Consider the following 15,627-nt stretch of genomic DNA (forward strand, 5'->3'; position numbering starts at 1 on the left):
CACTCCAGATAACTTTAGTACCCATTCATCCTTGTGTAGGGGATATGTATGTCTCATTCTTTGCAGTCTTCCTACCTTTAAATTCACAGACAGATGTTTATTTCCTTAACTCTACATACAGTATGGATGATTGCTTTAACTTTACAAATGTATCTGTATCTCCACAGGGTATAGGGTTAGGGTTTGAAAATTATTAATATAAACTATTAATTTGAGACTGTAAGACATTGTTCTCACACACACACAAACACACACCCCGTGTTGAAAAACATGTCTATAAATTACACACTTTACAGAAGGCTACAAATAGAACACTTGAGAAACACAAAATGGTTTCTAAAGCATTCCCAACCTTCTGGACAGTGTTCAGACACTACCAGGTCAGGAAAATCAGCTAGAATCATGATAGTGTGTGGGAGAAAGAGAGAGAATGAGTACAAGAGTTTGTGGACAGGGGAAATGCAGAACATAGTCATAGTGTTTTTCAGGGACACTAAGTGGATGTCTATCATTTCCAACCAGGCCTGAAAACCTTCCAACAAGACAGATGGTGTGGGCAGAAAAGGACATGGAAATGGAGGGAGACACAGAGACACAGAGAAACACAGAGACACAGAGACACAGAGACACAGAGACACAGAGACACAGAGTGAGAGGTGGAAATACACTCACCTAAAGGGTTATTAGGAACACCATACTAATACTGTGTTTGACCCCCTTTCGCCTTCAGAACTGCCTTCATTCGACGTGGCATTGATTCAACAAGGTGCTGAAAGCATTCTTTAGAAATGTTGGCCCATATTGATAGGATAGCATCTTGCAGTTGATGGAGATTTGTGGGATGCACATCCAGGGCACGAAGCTCCCGTTCCACCACATCCCAAAGATGCTCTATTGGGTTGAGATCTGGTGACTGTGGGGGCCATTTCAGTACAGTGAACTCATTGTCATGTTCAAGAAACCAATTGGAAATGATTCAAGCTTTGTGACATGGTGCATTAGCCTGCTGGAAGTAGCCATCAGAGGATGGGTACATGGTGGTCATAAAGGGATGGACATGCTCAGAAACAATGCTCAGGTTGGCCGTGGCATTTAACGATGCCCAATTGGCACTAAGGGGCCTAAAGTGTGCCAAGAAAACATCCCCCACACCATTACACCACCACCACCAGCCTGCACAGTGGTAACAAGGCATGATGGATCCATGTTCTCATTCTGTTTACGCCAAATTCTGACTCTACCATCTGAATGTGTCAACAGAAATGGAGACTCATCAGACCAGGCAACATTCTTCCAGTCTTCAACTGTCCAATTTTGGTGAGCTCGTGCAAATTGTAGCCTCTTTTTCCTATTTGTAGTGGAGATGAGTGGTACCCGGTGGGGTCTTCTGCTGTTGTAGCCCATCCGCCTCAAGGTTGTGCGTGTTGTGGCTTCACAAATGCTTTGCTGCATACCTCGGTTGTAACGAGTGGTTATTTCATTCAAAGTTGCTCTTCTATCAGCTTGAATCAGTCGGCACATTCTCCTCTGACCTCTAGCATCAACAAGGCATTTTCGCCCACAGGATTGCCGCCAACTGGATGTTTTTCCCTTTTCACACCATTCTTTGTAAACCCTAGAAATGGTTGTGCGTGAAAATCCCAGTAACTGAGCAGATTGTGAAATACTCAGACCGGCCCGTCTGGCACCAACAACCATGCCTCGCTCAAAACTGCTTAAATCACCTTTCTTTCCAATTCTGACATTCAGTTTGGAGTTCAGGAGATTGTCTTGACCAGGACCACACCCCTAAATGCATTGAAGCAACTGCCATGTGATTGGTTGATTAGATAATTGCATTAATGAGAAATTGAACAGGTGTTCCTAATAATCCTGTAGGTGAGTGTATAGCTGCACTTTCTAATCTTCTGACATATTTTCCTCAGATCACAAAGGCACAAGAATAAAACATCAACTCCTGTGTCGGTTAGAAAAAAAACAGCACTAAAACATTACTGTATTATTACTGTACTACAGACATTCATGTACATAGTCTGTAATATAACCCATATTCATGTCTGTACATCGTCTGTAATATAACCCATATTCAGGTCTGTACATCGTCTGTAATACAACCCTTATTCATGTCTGTACATCGTCTGTAATATAACCCATATTCATGTCTGTACATAGCCTGTAATATAATCAGAATCAGAAAGAAATCAGAGAGAAAACTATAAAAACAAATAAGAATAATTATAAGAATAGTGACAGAACATAAAAACAATAGACTGGGCATTAATAAATTACAAAAAATACAAAGAAAAATATGTAAGGTGCAAGGATTGTCCAGTTGAGGGTTGTGTGTGTATGTGGGGAGGGGTTATAGATTAGTCCAGTTGAGGGTTGTGTGTGTATGTGGGGAGGGGTTATAGATTTTTCCAGTTGAGGGTTGTGTGTGTAAGTGGGGAGGGGTTATAGATTTGTAAAGTAAAGCCAGGAAACAGAGAAAGATACAGAGATACAGAGAGAGAGACCGAGAGGACACTGGAAGAAGACATGCGAGAGGATAATCAGAGTCTCTGATGGGGTCAGAGGACAGAGACATATCTCTGGTGGAGCATGGTGCTTGGTGATCTCTGACCCATGGTGTAATTTACAACTTAGGGTTCAAACCATAGAGAATGTGTCAAGGGGTACACAAAGGTCAAGTGTCAAGGGGTACCCAACAATCAAGTGTCCAGGGGTACACAAAAGTCAAGGGTGAAGGGGTACACAACAGTCAAGGGGTACACAAAAGTCAAGGGTGAAGGGGTACACAAAAGTCAAGGGGTACACAAAAGTCAAGGGGTACACAAAAGTCAAGTGTCAAGGGGTACCCAACAATCAAGTGTCCAGGGGTACACAAAAGTCAAGGGTGAAGGGGTACACAACAGTCAAGTGGTGTGTGTGCTGGTGGGGGCATGCACGAGGATATATTACACAACATTATGTCCCTGGGTATACTGTATCTGCATGTCTGAAGTGCTTAAAAGACTGTACTGTTGCAATCTAGGCTCAAATCTAATAAAACAATTCTCATGACAGGAATGTTCTCAGTGAAAACAAACACTGAAACAAAACTAAAATGGAGGGACGTCTGTGGGCCAGGATTCTGAAACAGTTGGGGGGTATTTGTTTTTTCTGGCTTTCCTCTGTGATAGAGAGATGGGTTTAGTGGAAAGGGGGAGGTTAGGAGAGCAGGATGGGATTAGGATGAGACTGGGAGGGGGAGGGAGGGAGAGAGGGACGGAGTTGATCTTATGGTTATTGAACCAGGATATTGAAAACCTGGAGGAATGCTGGGTAATATGGCCGCAACACGTGTGGCGTTGTGGGTTTTACTTTACTTTTAATTTGTTCATTGTGACATTTGGTCCTGAGCGCTGGAAGCTGTATGGACCTGATCTGACAGCAGGACAGTTGTGGGACAGGGTGGGGATGGTGGAGGCAGGGGGGAAAGGAAAGGGGGATGAGAGGGGGTGACAGAGGCAGGGGGGGACAGGAGGAGGGATGGAGTAAGAGATGGGGGGGAGACAGGGGTATGTGAAGACATTTCAGAACCACCTGGTGGTTTATTAAACTATTAACTCATGAAGACATGATCTTATCTGTGTGTAGAAAACTACAGGCAATGCCTTAGAGGGCCACAGAGCTGTTGATGTGTGTGTGTGTGTATGTTAGTAAGGAATGTGTGAGTGAATGACTGATGAGTGAATGTGTATATGTGCGTGTGTGTGGGGGGGGTGTGTGTGTGTGTAAGAGAGAGTTTTATCTTTTAAGGGCCAATGTATTTATAGCCCATTAAAAAAAAAAAAAAGTCCCCTCCCACTTTCCAGCTTTCGCATTACCCGCTCCACAATTGGTCGCCTGTGGGTTGGGTAATCCAATCAGGAGTGACTACAATATGCCCTCCATCTCCTGTCTCAGTCTCACCAGACTCTTCCCAGAAACACACCCTCCACAGGCAAACAGGTAAGGCAGAGTCCTGTTCACTCCTTAAACATCCATCTACCACTCCTTCCCTTCTTCACTACTCCTTCATTTCATCTAGCACTCCCTCTCTCTCCTCTGTTTCAGAAACATTTCATTCCATTTATTCTCCCACACGCTCATTCCTTCATCTCCACCTTTGCTGTAGTTCTATCTTTCTCTCTTCCTACTTAACCCGTCTCCAAATGTTCCCTTCTTTCCATCCCGCTGAAACTGTCACCGCTTAAAAATAACCCCGAATCTATCACCCTCTAATCCACTCTATTGAGCTCCAACAACATCACTGAATCCCTCCTAAACTCTGAACATCTCTCTCTCCTTAAACCGATCGTCTATCTCTATTCCCTTTCTCTGTTTTCTCTCGGTCTCACTATCTGTTCCATCGCTGATTATGGTTTATTGCTATTAGTATGACTGCATTTTTGGTGAAGATATGTGACATGCAAACTAATTTCTAACCAGACTACATTACTCCCATGTGGTTTGATTTAAAAAAAAGGGGGGGGGGGGGGGATTCACTATAGGCCATTCAGAGAGAACTCAGAAGAACATACACAGGCAGCCCAATTGTGTTAATTTAGGTAAGACTGCATTTGGAGTTCTGATTGGTTAATACCAAAAGTGGGGGGAAACCTGAACAGGGCTTCCTGTGTAAACACAACTATTTCTAGAAGACGTTTGTCACTGTCACTTTCAACCAGAGGTAATCCGTTGAGCTCAGTTCAGAGACATCTCTATTGCTGTGATGGATTACATGAATGACAAAGAAGTTGTCAAATATGTGTTTCTGTGTCCCTTAGTAAGCCAGACTCATCTGGAAGTTTGCTGTGTCAATGAGAGGAAATTATTCAGTCAAGAAAATATACTTTTTTTACCTCAGTGGCTAAGAAACTACAACCAATCCATAAGTATAATAAAGTAAATATCAGCATGTGAAGCAGTAGGTTTAGTCTCATATCTGTCTGAATCAGGTTGCCATAGCAATGCGCTACCTGCAGGCGGGAGAAGAGACGTTTCTGTCACGGTTGTAGAGGAAGGTAGAACATCAATCTGACAACACAATGTGTACTTTCAGGAAATGTAAATTAACGGTATACTTCTCTTGAATATAGATACGGCAGCGTCACGACGTTTCCTTAAGGTAGCTGCAGAACAATTTCCCGAGGGAAGTGAAAGCCCACTTTAAACAATGGTGGTCGGTTTTAACCACAGAGAGAACGAGTCTTTGCAATGGCATTTAATGCTAGCGGACCACTGGAGAGGTTATCAGTGTGAGTGGACAAAGTGCTGTCAGACTGAGCAGATTAAGATATTATGGTATGCGCCAAGTATCTATGGCCAGTATTTACAGTTAAAAGTGGTACGCGATGGAGCCAATGGAATAATCTCGAACGTGTTCCGATCGCATCGTCGGCTGAATGTGTGAAGGACGTTGCATTTCTGACGTAGTTTGAAACGTTGAGCTATGGCCCACCTGCTGAAGTCTCTCTCTTGAGGCTCTGAAATGCATTCCAGTTTCCTGAAAGAGCTCCGGCTATCATTAGGGGCCTATGTCACTGCCATCCAGCGCTTCCATTGTGGCTCAAGTCTACAACCGAGTGCAATAGATCCCTTGTCAGTGCCAAAAGAGGGAACGAGTAGAGTGGCGTTGGAGAATGGGGGGGTTGGAGGTGGCAGATTAAGGCATTAAGAAGTTAAGGGTGGGGAAGAAAGTTGAGGGAGGGGGAGAAACGCGAGAGGTGTGGGGGTTTTCAAACATGTATATAAAAACAAGTTGTTCTGCTGAGAAAATGAGAACATTCATAGATTTCAATCTAATTACAGGTAAGATTATGTTTGTTAATGGAAATATGATAATAGACATTTTAACTTTTATAGCAGTGTAATGCAAGTTCAACTGATTAAATTCATAAAGGTCATAAGACAATATTTAATGTGTGTGGCTGGCTGTATGTGTGTGTGTGTGTATCTCTAAGTACCTGATGGTTACTCAAGCATTACATTACACCACTAGAGCCAACCCACGTCACCATAGCGCAGACAGCCCCTAAACATACTATCCAATCATCGACAGATAAAGACGTGTTGAAAGGATTCACTCAGTATATTTTTCTGCCCCACAGCAAGGACTACAACTATGGAGGGAAGTTAGTGAGATGAGAGTTGTTTGCTGGTTTCAAATTCACTGTCCTTGTCGACGGTTGTGCCCCTGAGCAAGGGACTGCAACTAACTTTCAGGAGTTTTGCAGAGTTGTTAATACTACCGTTTCAATGATATATAAAGTATAATACAATATTTTTAGCAAACAGTGATAAAATAAAGTTACAAGTCTGTATAATGTGGCAGACCATATTCTTTATTTGTTCTTTGTGGTGGAAAATTAGGTCGTCAAAAAACGTTACAGGAATCACCACTTTGAATCACATCTCTGGAACTTCACTTATGGTTATCTTTGCCCTCCTCAACCTTTCATGTCTGTGTGCATTGGTCAGGGCTGTGGTATCTGTCTTTAATCACTTGGCGTTAGTGGTCGCAGGGATGGTAACATTAATGAGAGCACAGAAGCCCAGTCTCGCAACAGCTGCCTGTCTTTTTAAAATAGCTGGATGTTTTTTTTTTCGGGGGTTTCAGTTTATCTTTTTTTATTTTAGGAACGGGATAAATCCAAGTTTAAGCTAGGTGTGTTAGGCAGGGAGAGAGAGATGGAGAGAAGAGAAGGGAGGAAGTAGAGACGAAGAACGACTGAAATGAAAAGACCGGGGAGGGATGATAGAAGAATAGAAAGAGAAAGAAGGGAGAGATGAGATACTGAGAGTCGAGTGGTTCCAGAGGGAGAGTAAATATTACTGGTAGGTAGGATTTCAACTTGAAGGCACAGCACAGAAAATTCCCCATACCACATGTTTTGATTCAATTAGGCCCAGTACAATAAGACCCTTCTTTAGTCCTTTAGCAGAGCAGTTCGGTTGGACTCTGGTATCCTCTATTCCTGAGTAAGAGGTGTATCTGATGTTATTACTGTTCGAACACAGATCATTATGATACCAGGGAACCTGCAGGATTCTACAGGGGGCTAACTTCAGAGAGAGGAGAGGGACTGACTCAGGAAATTGGGAAATGCAAACCAAAAGACTGGTCAGACATGCAAGTGCGAAGAACAACGAGAAACAGAAAAGGGGCGGGTACAGGGAAAGACTGAACGATGAGAGAGACACAGGGACAGAGAGAGAGAAAGAGATGAGGAGGGCAGAAGGATAAGATAATTTTTTTGTTGTAAGGAAAAGCCATTGAGAATAAGAGGAGGAGGAATTCTGTTTTCTTCTGCATCCTTATATGCATCCTTATATGGTCAAACCTGTGCAGTTGGTCAGAACTTAGTGAGAAAGATAGAGGGAGAGACAAAGCGAGAAAGAAGAGAGGAGGGAAAACTGAAGTGTAGAGGAGTGTGCTTGTGACACCGAGAAACCTTCAGCCCCCCCTCCTGGTCTGAGACACCAGGCACTAAGAGGGGTGACCCAGGGAGTTATCAGGGGCCACTAACAGCTGCAGACCGTGAGTAGACATTATTCACGCACCCACGCACGCACATACACTGTGGGATGTGGCACTGCGAGGGCTTTGGTGCTGCCCGCTGAAGGAGTGCTGATGGACAGAGTCTGCAGGTTGGCGTGGTGGGTGTTGGTATGTGAGGGGGCGAAGGTCCCCGGTCCCTCTCTAAGCATGACTGACAGATTAGCTATTAATATCCCTGTCACCTGTCACCCTGCGGCTGTCACACCAACAGACCAAAGGCTGGCTGCTGACAGACACAAAGGCTAAACGCTAAACCTGGAGAGAGATTCTGGACACAAAAGCACAACTTGATACTAGGACCGTCGGCTGTTATAGCCCCGGCTCAAAGGCTGACAGGCGGGCGAGCGATGTGATGTCCTCAACGTCTCGTCTGGGATCATTCGGACTGACCGATGAATAAGGTGCTTCACCTCTGCTGTGACGCTAAATAACTGTTATCTAGAACCTAAAAGTTCACCGTAGCAAGACCCTTTGAAGAACCCTTTCAGGTTCTAGGTAGGAACCTTTTGGTTGATGGCGGAATACTTGGTGGTTCACTGCAGAACGATTTTCACAAACGTACATGAAAGAGTTCTCCAACAGGGAAAGCTGAAGAACGTAATCAGGCTCTGGGACCGGATATCTCTGTATACACTGGCACCCAGACAAGTCCAACAGACACACTATTCCAATGGTAACTTCTGTTTATCTGAACTCCTAAAATCCGCTTTAAAAAGTACAGTATGTATCGGATGTAGTCAGGTTAGTTGGACCACGAGTCCAAGTTGAGTCCCTTGTGGTGGAATCCAAATCCTATAAACCCAGACAACTTACAAAAAGACTGTATTCACAAATCCAAGTGTACATGACTTCCATGAACTCTTCGCCCAGTACTTGGACACGTGACATTCCCAAACTCTCCCTCTCCTCAGGTTGACGGGCTGAGACCCCCCCCCCCCCGGTGCCGAGATGACGGAGCGCTACGACTGCCACTACTGTAAAGAATCCCTGTTCGGGAAGAAGTACGTCCTGAGGGAGGAGAACCCGTACTGTGTGAAATGTTACGAGAGCCTGTACTCCAACACCTGCGAGGACTGCAAGAAGCCCATCGGCTGCAACACCAGGGTGGGGAACACTGACACTCGCGTGCGCGGCAGGCTAGCAAACACCAGTACAGTCCGGTGCTCAGATTGTCCCTCTGTTGACTCCATAGGACCTGTCCTACAAGGACCGCCACTGGCATGAAGAGTGTTTCCAGTGTTTCCAGTGCAAACGCCCTCTGGTGGACAAGCCCTTCTCCACCAAGGACGACCAGCTGCTGTGCACAGAGTGCTACTCCAACGAGTACTCATCCAAGTGCCACCAGTGCAAGAAGACCATCATGCCAGGTGGGAACGGACACACCTAATGTAACGAATACACACGCATCCACGCACGCGCACACACACACACACACAGGCATGAACACAGATTTCTTTCATGCACAAATGTTTCTAACAGTTCCAGACATAATTTAGATCTGCCCTTCTTAATGAACCAAACACCAGCAGCCAACCACAGCTCCCTTTGCCAAGGTGATAGTCTGAATTAACCTGAAACGCAGTAGTAAGTAGTAAGTATTATGTAGTAGTGGTAGTAGTTGTAGTATTAGTAATAATAGTAGTACATTAGTCGCAGTAAAAGTAGAAGTATTATTGGCATGGTTATAAAACACTGAAAGAGGAGAACCCCAGTGCCGAAACCTCTCTGTGATTGGCTACAGAGGAGACCCCCAGGGCCAAAACCTCTCTGTGATTGGCTACAGAGGAGACCCCCAGGAGTCTGTGTCCCGTCTCTCACTCTTCCTCCCCTCCCCGTGTCCCCTCATGAAATGACCGTTCTCCCCATTCTTCTGTCCACGCCCTGCACCCCCACCTCCATCTTCTGTAGGCTCCCGGAAGATGGAGCACAAGGGCAACAGCTGGCACGAGACCTGCTTCACCTGCCAGCGTTGCCAGCAGCCAATCGGCACCAAGAGCTTCATCCCCAAGGAGAACCACAACTTCTGCGTCCCCTGCTATGAGAAGCAGTTCGCCATGCAGTGTGTCCACTGCAAGAAGGTAGGGTCGTGACCTCGGCGTAAATAACTGGGTTTTTTCCCCGTCCGCTGAAGGAGCATATAAGTCATGTTGACGGAAAACATCTCAAGCATTTTAACATAAGCTGTGTGTGTAGTCACCTCTGATCCTGGAACGCCCCCGTCACTGCACGGCTCGGTTCCAGCTGGACCCCCCGTACTGAGCTGCTTAGTTCAATGATCACTTCAGTGATGACCAAAACTCAACACCCCCTGGTCTTCCCAGGGGGGGTCAAATCAGAACCAGTATGACTCAGCCGGGTTGTTCTGTCTGCCAGGCAAGACTACACGAACACGGAGTAGCACTTACTGTGTACATTCAAATAGCAATTTTCTAAATGGTTGACTGTAGAACCTAGAACCTGTTGGTCTCTGGTCCACAGAACCTGGTGTTAATGTGTGTACATGTGTGTGTAATGTGCATCCCTGTTGCTAACTCTCCTGGGTGTTATTAGCCCATCACTACTGGCGGAGTGACCTACCGTGACCAGCCCTGGCACAAAGACTGCTTCCTGTGCACGGGCTGCAAGCAGCAGCTGTCGGGCCAGCGGTTCACTTCCCGGGACGACTTCGCCTACTGCCTCAACTGTTTCTGCAACCTGTACGCCAAGAAGTGTGCTTCCTGCACCACCCCCATCAGCGGTAAATCCTCTGCTCCATCTAGATGGGTTCCAGGCAGGCCTTCTCTCCTCAGGCACCACTCACAAGCATCAGACTGGGGCTCTGCAGCGTATCAGGAACCAGGCTATTATATATGATCCAATGAAGGGTGTTGAACCTGCAGTGAGATTAGATGAAGTAGGATCCAGTGTACCTGTTTACCTGACACATGACTTTTAAGGACATGGAGATATAACCTGAACAAATGGGTTAACTCCTCTGACTTCTGGGACTCCTTTTATGTCTGGGACTCCCATTTAAATAAGTGTGTTGACTCCTCTCAGGTCCAGGACTCCTTAGTTCAGGGATGTCCGTTTAAATAAGTGTGTATTGACTCCTCAGTTCTGGGACGTCCATTTAAATAAGTTGTTGACTCCTCTCAGGTCTAGGTGGCAGCAAGTACATCTCTTTTGAGGAGCGTCAGTGGCACAACGACTGCTTCAACTGTAAGAAGTGCTCCGTCTCCCTGGTGGGCCGGGGATTCCTCACAGAGCGTGACGACATCCTGTGCCCTGAGTGCGGCAAAGACATCTGATTGGCAGGCAGCAATTAGCGAGTAACCTGATTCGATGAAGAAGAAAAACCGGGAAGAGATCATGGCGAACAACAGGTCCCAGTGACACTGTCAGCAACAGTCAGGCTGTGTTAGAGAGGATACAACAACTGCAGTGTGTCGTGGGTTAACTGTGAAACCCTCCAAACTGAGGTTATTTTCAATGCAAGCTCACCAGTGGTCTACTGCAGTGCGTTTGATCCTCTCACACAGCCTCAGTTATGACATGAAAACACAATATTTGGCTACTAACCCAATGCTGTTTGAGTTTTAAAATACTATTTTGCCTATCACAGGTTGTTCTGTCACAGTTCTGATTGTGTTTTGTGCAATAGAAAATATTGCTTAGTGCATGCCCTGGCCTGATATATCCATTATCAGTTTGAGGTTTTGCCCATTAATGTCTGCTGTCATAATAGATTATATACTTTTTAGATTCATATTCATATATTCAGAGTTTATGTATTTATAGGAATATTTCATCTAAATTATAGAATAAGTCTGACAGTTTGAGGAAAAAGAAATCTATAATTTGGGTGAACTATCTTTGCGTTTTGAAAAGCTATTAAGTGGCGTGTATGTTGGAGTTTACGTTTCAGAGTCAATGTGGAGTTTTTAAAATGTGAATAACTAAGAAAACAGGCTTTACAGACATCTAAACAAATGGAACTAAAACCAAAGCTTCTACTAAAGACAATGACAAATATCAGAATTATAAAGGACAGTTTGATTGTTTAACCCCTAGCTGATTGCTTACAGTTTAACCTGATGCAAATGCTTTGGTAACAGACCCAATAGAGCCTAGAAAGCTAAGAGCCGACACAGAATTGTCCCCATCTAATGTACTACCAGGGATCGGATGAAGTCTGTGTCTGAATTCCAAATAAAGAACTATTAAAACATCCATTGCTGTTACCTTGAATGACTGTACATAACCCGAAACACGTTAATAAAGCCCATACTGAGACTTTACTAAAGCAGCAGGCAGCACTGCGAGCCCAAGCAGGGTAAGATACAACCGGGTTAAGTGGAGAATTCAAGGGTCGCGGGGTCACAGTTTGTCTTTTGACCAATCACATTGGTTTTCCAGCTGAACGGTTGGCCAATCAGATCCTATATTATGTGCATGCTTTTTCTTGGGCATTAGCAAATTGTCCGATTTTCATTTTATTAAAACGCACCCACTTCATACCAGACAATTCATAGAGCCTAAGCATTTCATGAAAGTCACAGCACAAATGAACAAACAGTATCAAAACCCCTTCAGAAACATGCCAGGACCCACTGTCTTTGCAACACATGAATTTGGTACAGAAGGCGCAACCATCACGGGATCCCAATATTCTTCTTTCATAATTGAAGCTCTGTCAGCCTGGCTTCTCTAGAAACAGCCCTGGAAGACTAAATGTTGAATCACCTGCTGGCAGAAGACCTCCGGGTAAGTGGCAGCATCACAGAATATATTGCATTGGAGCAGCATAGAAGGTTAAATGGCTAGGTCCTATGATGCATATAAAGGTTATTTCGGGACGTTTTCCATAGAGGCCAGTTGAGTCGCAGTTCAGCCTGGCTCCACCGGAGGGCGCAGCAGGACCAAGGAAGAGGACTCACTGTAAGGACACTTGAGGGTCAGCAGTGTATTCATTCCCCACAAACATAAGCTTCTATCTGAAAGATTCATAGCCCTGATGCCATCCCCCTGCCCCTACATCCTGACCCCCCTTTCCAAGATGGTAGAGTCCTGACGTGCCCTATCCAAGATGGTAGAGTCCTGACGTCCCCTCTCCAAGATGGTAGAGTCCTGACGTCCCCTCTCCAAGTGGGTAGAGTCCTGACGTCCCCTCTCCAAGTGGGTAGAGTCCTGACGTCCCCTCTCCAAGTGGGTAGAGTCCTGACGTCCCCTCTCCAAGTGGGTAGAGTCCTGACGTCCCCTCTCCAAGTGGGTAGAGTCCTGACGTCCCCTCTCCAAGTGGGTAGAGTCCTGACGTCCCCTCTCCAAGTGGGTAGAGTCCTGACGTCCCCTCTCCAAGACAGTAGTCCTCACGGACCTGCTCAGATTGCCCTTCGTTATCACACTGCTTATAAAACTCAGTGGGTATATTTGGGAGGGGCGAGGGGATAAGTAAACCAGTCAACTTCGGGGCACACCTGACTTAAACAATGCAACTGATGATTCACTTTAAAGAAAAGAAAAAAATTAATTAAACAAATCTCTTATCGTTTTAGAAGAAAAACACTTAATTAAAAGCCTAATTCAGGATGCATTCTATTTTGTACAAGTCTTGAAATCAGACAAAGAAATTAATGAGTAAGAAAATCTACCACTTCGATCCATTCATTTGTGTGAAAGTGCACAAGCTCAGAAATAACAAAATGCCTTATGAGGGTCCACTTTGCTAGCAGGTGCAGCAATGTTGGGAAGGGCCACTGGAGGTCTAATAAGCCCCCTACACCCTTGATAATTTTCGCTCCCTCAGCTTTGGGACACTTGTTCAAATGGCGGAGAAGCACGTGAACACACAGATGGAGGGCAGAGGGACAATTTGGGATTCAGCAGGTACAGTTCTGATGAAGTCATGTGGTTGTCAACTGGCAGATATTCCCCTGCAGTGTGAAGCTGCTCACGACAGCTCAGTAGGTTCAAAGGTCAGGGCCATGTTACTTTTTGGATCTTCTTCTTCACCTCCGGAGATTTCTGTTCACCCTGTGGTGACAGAGACATTCAGAGTTCAGACTGAGTAAAGCAGATCTGTGAAAGTGATCCATCAACAATGACAACATTCCTGAACCTCTTCATGTCAGTTAAATACGCAATGAAAGCAACCAAACCTGGTGGGGACCTATCAAATATTAACACTATTGGTCAGGTTAAGAAAAGATCTATTAAAAAAAGGCCAAGATTATGTAAATCTGGAATGCAAGCAGGCGCCTAGCAACACTCCAGAACGAGTGTTGGTAAAAATAAAAAGATATTGACTCTGGATATTATGGTATCATACCAGGCTGTCCGCTTCCCGTTTGAGATGAACTGAAGTGGGGGAGGGCCTCCCCAGACACGTGTTCCTCTGGGAGCCTGCGAAGACGGGGGAGGACGAGGTGGATGTGACAGCGGTGCTGGACAGTTTGCGTAAAGGGTTGGTGGAAGGAGGTGGCTTGAGCCTGTCGGTCACCCCAGAACTTGAGGGGTGACCCTGCGGCGTCTTCAGCCTGACTGGGACACTTTTAGAGGGGCTGGCGTCGAATACGATCTGGGGCCTCTTCCCGCTGTGGTCGTTACTGGAACTGCAGGACGAAATGAGACAGTGACTGAGAAAGCGAGGTCTTGCATCATGTTTGTCTTAATATCTGAAGCGATAGTGCAGTCTACCTCGAAGCAGGGCCGGTTACAGGGCATAAGCAACACAGGCGGTCACTTAGTGGTTCTTTCTGAGTGTCAATCCAGTCTTCCAGCTTTTTGACTGGTTAAAAACACGGCAGACATTACCTAGAGACAGCGCCGACCAATAGGGGAGAGGGGGCCCCAAATCAGGTCACTTAGGGCCACGAAAAGGCTAGAGCCGGCGCTGTCTCTAGGTAATGTCTGCCGTGTTTTTAACCAGTCAAAAAGCTGGAAGACGGGATTGACACTCAGAAAGAACCACTCTCCCCACCTGCAACTCAGTCCACTGGGCGTGTTCTGCCGTGCGCGGGCCCGCTCCATTCTCCTCCCCCAGCGGTTGTTGGGCAGGGCCCTCTGTGGGAGGGGGATGACATGTCGAAGGTAGAGGTCCGTAAGCCGGTCGCGTCCCCCATCGTCTCCGGTGGTTATGTTTTTCTGTCCGGGACACAGGCCAGGACGTAGCGCACATTAGACAAGAAATGACAGTCGATACTAATGCAGAGAAGCATTTACTAGGAATCAAACATGTCAAAATGGGGAGATCAGGACTACCTAATGGTCATGTGTATAGGACATACAAGGCAACTAAACAAATTAATAATTTTTGTTGGAAAATGTATTTTGTTACTGGATGCATTATCACCTTAACAAATGTGCCAAACCATGTACTGTAACAACTTCACTGAACAGCATTGTATGCATAACATTTGTGGTAATTATATACGGATGTGTCGTTGATCAACGGAGCACCTAACGCCTGTAGAAAAACCACAAGCTATGTTTAATAACACTTTGATTTTCTAACGTGTATTCAGAATTCTAGCTATGCATCAACTTTAAATATTAAAGCGTTTCTACGCTGGTTTTGTAAACGGCCAACGTGATTGTCGTTTCTATTCAGCTATACTTTCTACTCTTGCCACTGTTCCTGTCATTTACAAAAATAGCAATGGATCAAATGTTAGTTAAAGATCCTGGTACTGTACCCAGACAACCAAACAGCTGCAAGAACAAAACATGCGGGCTTAAAGTAGTGATTAAACACAACAACTACTACGGTACGAGTAATCAAAGCCATTGATTGTGTTTAGCTGCTGTAGCTAGCTGACTTTGTAGATAACCATTATTGGTCTTGGTTAGTTTCTTACCTCCTTCAGAACCAACTGGATAAAATCCTGAGAGAGGAGTTCGGGGTGTAGTAAGAGTTCTGCATTAGAAGCGCCTCTATCCTTCAAATATGTGCCTTTACCTTCACGTCCCATGTTGTTGAAGTTCGCCATCTTTGCTTCCACCTCCCAGCATGCTCCACGTCTGGTAGTGACGTATCCCGCCAATCAGAGTAATCATCATGGTGA

At 45.3% G+C, this 15,627-nt stretch overlaps 2 protein-coding genes across 2 annotated transcripts; one reads left to right on the forward strand and one right to left on the reverse strand.

The window, feature by feature from the left end:
- Positions 1–3,898: 3,898 nt before the first annotated feature.
- fhl2a (four and a half LIM domains 2a) lies at positions 3,899–11,797 on the forward strand. The gene is made up of 6 exons (XM_010880517.4): positions 3,899–3,993; positions 8,497–8,689; positions 8,778–8,952; positions 9,494–9,663; positions 10,136–10,322; positions 10,724–11,797. Exons 2-6 carry the CDS (start codon positions 8,534–8,536, stop codon positions 10,873–10,875), a joined length of 840 nt encoding a protein of 279 aa, XP_010878819.1. The 5' UTR covers positions 3,899–3,993; positions 8,497–8,533; the 3' UTR covers positions 10,876–11,797.
- A 245-nt stretch (positions 11,798–12,042) lies between these two features.
- Positions 12,043–15,596, reverse strand: c16h2orf49 (chromosome 16 C2orf49 homolog). The gene is made up of 4 exons (XM_010880518.3): positions 15,421–15,596; positions 14,544–14,707; positions 13,893–14,175; positions 12,043–13,597 (listed from the first exon to the last, which is right to left on the reverse strand). The coding sequence occupies exons 1-4, from the start codon at positions 15,550–15,552 to the stop codon at positions 13,541–13,543; spliced, it is 636 nt and encodes a 211-aa protein (XP_010878820.1). The 5' UTR covers positions 15,553–15,596; the 3' UTR covers positions 12,043–13,540.
- Between the last annotated feature and the right edge of the window lie 31 nt (positions 15,597–15,627).

Source organism: Esox lucius, chromosome 16 (assembly GCF_011004845.1).
Source record: "Esox lucius isolate fEsoLuc1 chromosome 16, fEsoLuc1.pri, whole genome shotgun sequence".
NCBI classification, from domain to species: Eukaryota; Metazoa; Chordata; class Actinopteri; order Esociformes; family Esocidae; genus Esox; species Esox lucius.